Source organism: Pollachius pollachius (genome assembly GCF_949987615.1).
Source record: "Pollachius pollachius genome assembly, chromosome: 2".
Lineage (NCBI taxonomy): Eukaryota > Metazoa > Chordata > Actinopteri > Gadiformes > Gadidae > Pollachius > Pollachius pollachius.
In genome coordinates this window covers 50,612,915-50,615,414 of record NC_136935.1, presented here as the reverse complement: position 1 = coordinate 50,615,414, position 2,500 = coordinate 50,612,915, and the positions used below count along the sequence as shown (strand labels likewise).

Below are 2,500 nucleotides of genomic sequence, written 5' to 3'. Positions count from 1 at the left end.
CAGGGCGTCGGCCAGCGCCGTGTACACCGTGGTCTTCCCCCCGCCCGTCGGCCCCACCAGCATCACACCGTGGCGCACCATCATAGTCTCATACAGCTGGATCACCTGGTGGGTGGGGGGGGGAGAGAGAGAGAGAGAGAGAGGGAGGGAGAGAGAGAGGGAGAGAGAGAGAGAGAGAGAGAGAGAGAGAGAGGGAGAGAGGTGGAGAGAGAGAGGGAGCGAGGGAGAGAGAGAGAGAGAGAGAGGTGGAGAGAGAGAGAGAGAGGTGGAGAGAGAGAGAGACAGAGAGAGAGAGAGAGAGAGAGAGAGGGAGGGAGGGAGAAAGAAAAGCAAACAGAAGCAAAAATATAAATATAGACTGGAAAGCTATTTTTTGTCATCGTCATTGTACACCACTTTGTGTTACTATTGCAGGTCCATTCTTGTTGTGGGTACTGTCACAAAAAAGGTAAAAAAGAACGTTCCTGTGCTCAGGAAAACATGTCCCGTCACGTTGTGTCAGTACATGTCTGTGCGGTTCAGCGGTCCTCCTATCTCCGTGCCTCACCTTGCTGGTCATGCCGGCCAGAGGCTGCAGGTTGCGTTTGACCAGGGACTCCAGGATGGTGGAGTGCAGCACGCCGTAGTCGTGGGCGGGGATGGCCACACCGGGGAACAGGTCGGAGAGGATCCCCCTATACACACACACCCATGTTTAATGAATCACATGTTAATGCTTACACACATACACAGGCACACAAGACAAAGACACACACAGAAAGACACACAGACAACGTGCGCATAAGTGCGCAGTGAAGTACGCGACAAAGTGCCTGTGGACGTGCACACACAAATGCACACGCAAACGCACACACCACCGTGTGTGTGTGTGTGTGTGTGGGGGGGGTTTACATTATAGGACATTACAATATAGAGGAGGAGCACTATTATACTTTAATGAGAACCAGTGGAAGTCATGTAATCTCATGGCGTGTTGGTGCTTGTGTGTGTATGTGTCTGTCTGTGTGTGTGTGTCTGCCAGCGTGTATGTGTGTGTGTATGCGTGTGTATTATTGTCTGCATGTATGTCTGCGTGAATATGTGTGTAGGTGCGTGCGTCAGCTTGTGTGTTTGTGCGCCTGCTTGTGTAAATGATTGCGTACCTGTGCGTGTATGTGTGTGCATGTGTGCGTGTCTGCGCTACTGCGTCTGCATGGATGTGATTGCGAGGGTGCGCCTGTGTGTCTGTGTGCATGTGTCTGCGTGTGTGTGTGTGTGTATGTTTGCGTTTGTGCTTCTGTGTATATGTTTTTGGGTGTCTGCGTCTGTGTGTTGTGTTGCGTGTGCGTGCTTGCGTGTGTGTGTCCGTGTGCAACAGGAGGATCGTACCCAAACAACACAGCATCATCGGTGAGGAACTTGGGGAGGTTGGAGTCCCTCAGGGCTCGGATGAGAACCACATCTTCACTGAGGTCAGGGTTCTCCCTCTTCAGAGACCTGGGGACACACCACACACCGCTTTGTACTACAATAACACAGCACAGTGGCACCGCACAAAACAACAAGGCCACGGCGTTAATCCCTGGAGCTGAATCATTCGTTCTTAGGATTCTCCCCGTCGGTACGGACGGGAAATAGGGCCGCGTGTCATTCTTTTTTTTGGAGTTCTGACTTTAATCTCTGGATTCGGACTTTACAGTTAGAATAAAAAGAGTTTAAAGTCAGAATTCTGAGATTAAAGTCAGAACTCCAAAAAAAAATCAGCATTTGGCCCTAATCCTTTTACGTACATCGTTAACAATGGAAGTGAAAATGGCTATTAATAAAAATTTATTTCAATTGATATAAACACACTGTTATGTGTATGGCTGCCTCACACTGTCGAGATCCCGGGAGGTGCTTCAAAACTATCACAACAGTCGCACAAATGAGATTAAAGGTAACACAACGGACTAATGGACTCGAGTTGCTGCTAATGTGCGTAATTAGCTCGGAGGAAATACGCCGGGAGTCAGTCGTACCCAGAACGGGCTCTAATGGCGCCCAAATCAAGCCCTATCAAGCACATTAAGATGGAGCCAGGGGTCGTTACGGTAGGGGTAACACGGGCAGACGTGTGTTCTGTGAGGAGAGGGACGGACCCTGGAGGAACCATAACAATCACACCCAGCCTCCATGGATCACAGGCCAATTACTGAGGCCTCCCTCGAGCTCTGCCCCGCAACACAGTTAAACACACACTTAAACACACGCTCACACATATCAAACAATAAAATGCAACCCATACACAGACACACACTCAAACACACACAAACACAGCAACACACACACACGCACACAAACACAAATATCCAACAATACACTTGAACACCACAACACGCACATAAACATACCAACACACACACACACACATTAGACCGCACTTAAACACATAAATGGCAACACATTCACACGTACCCAAAAATATACTTGAACACTGCAACACACACATATATAAACAAAGCAGCACAGATACACACAA

The 2,500-nt window shown here is 49.0% G+C and overlaps 1 protein-coding gene across 1 annotated transcript in view; it reads right to left on the bottom strand.

The window, feature by feature from the left end:
* The window catches only part of dnah6 (dynein, axonemal, heavy chain 6), a gene marked incomplete at both ends in the record, with an annotated part of 97,616 nt that overhangs the window by 52,853 nt on the left and 42,263 nt on the right, over positions 1–2,500 (bottom strand). The window contains 3 exon segments of the mRNA XM_079730391.1: positions 1–105; positions 548–674; positions 1,369–1,476. The exon segment at positions 1–105 is cut by the window's left edge and continues 108 nt beyond it. Coding sequence (XP_079586517.1) covers positions 1–105; positions 548–674; positions 1,369–1,476 — 340 coding nt within the window.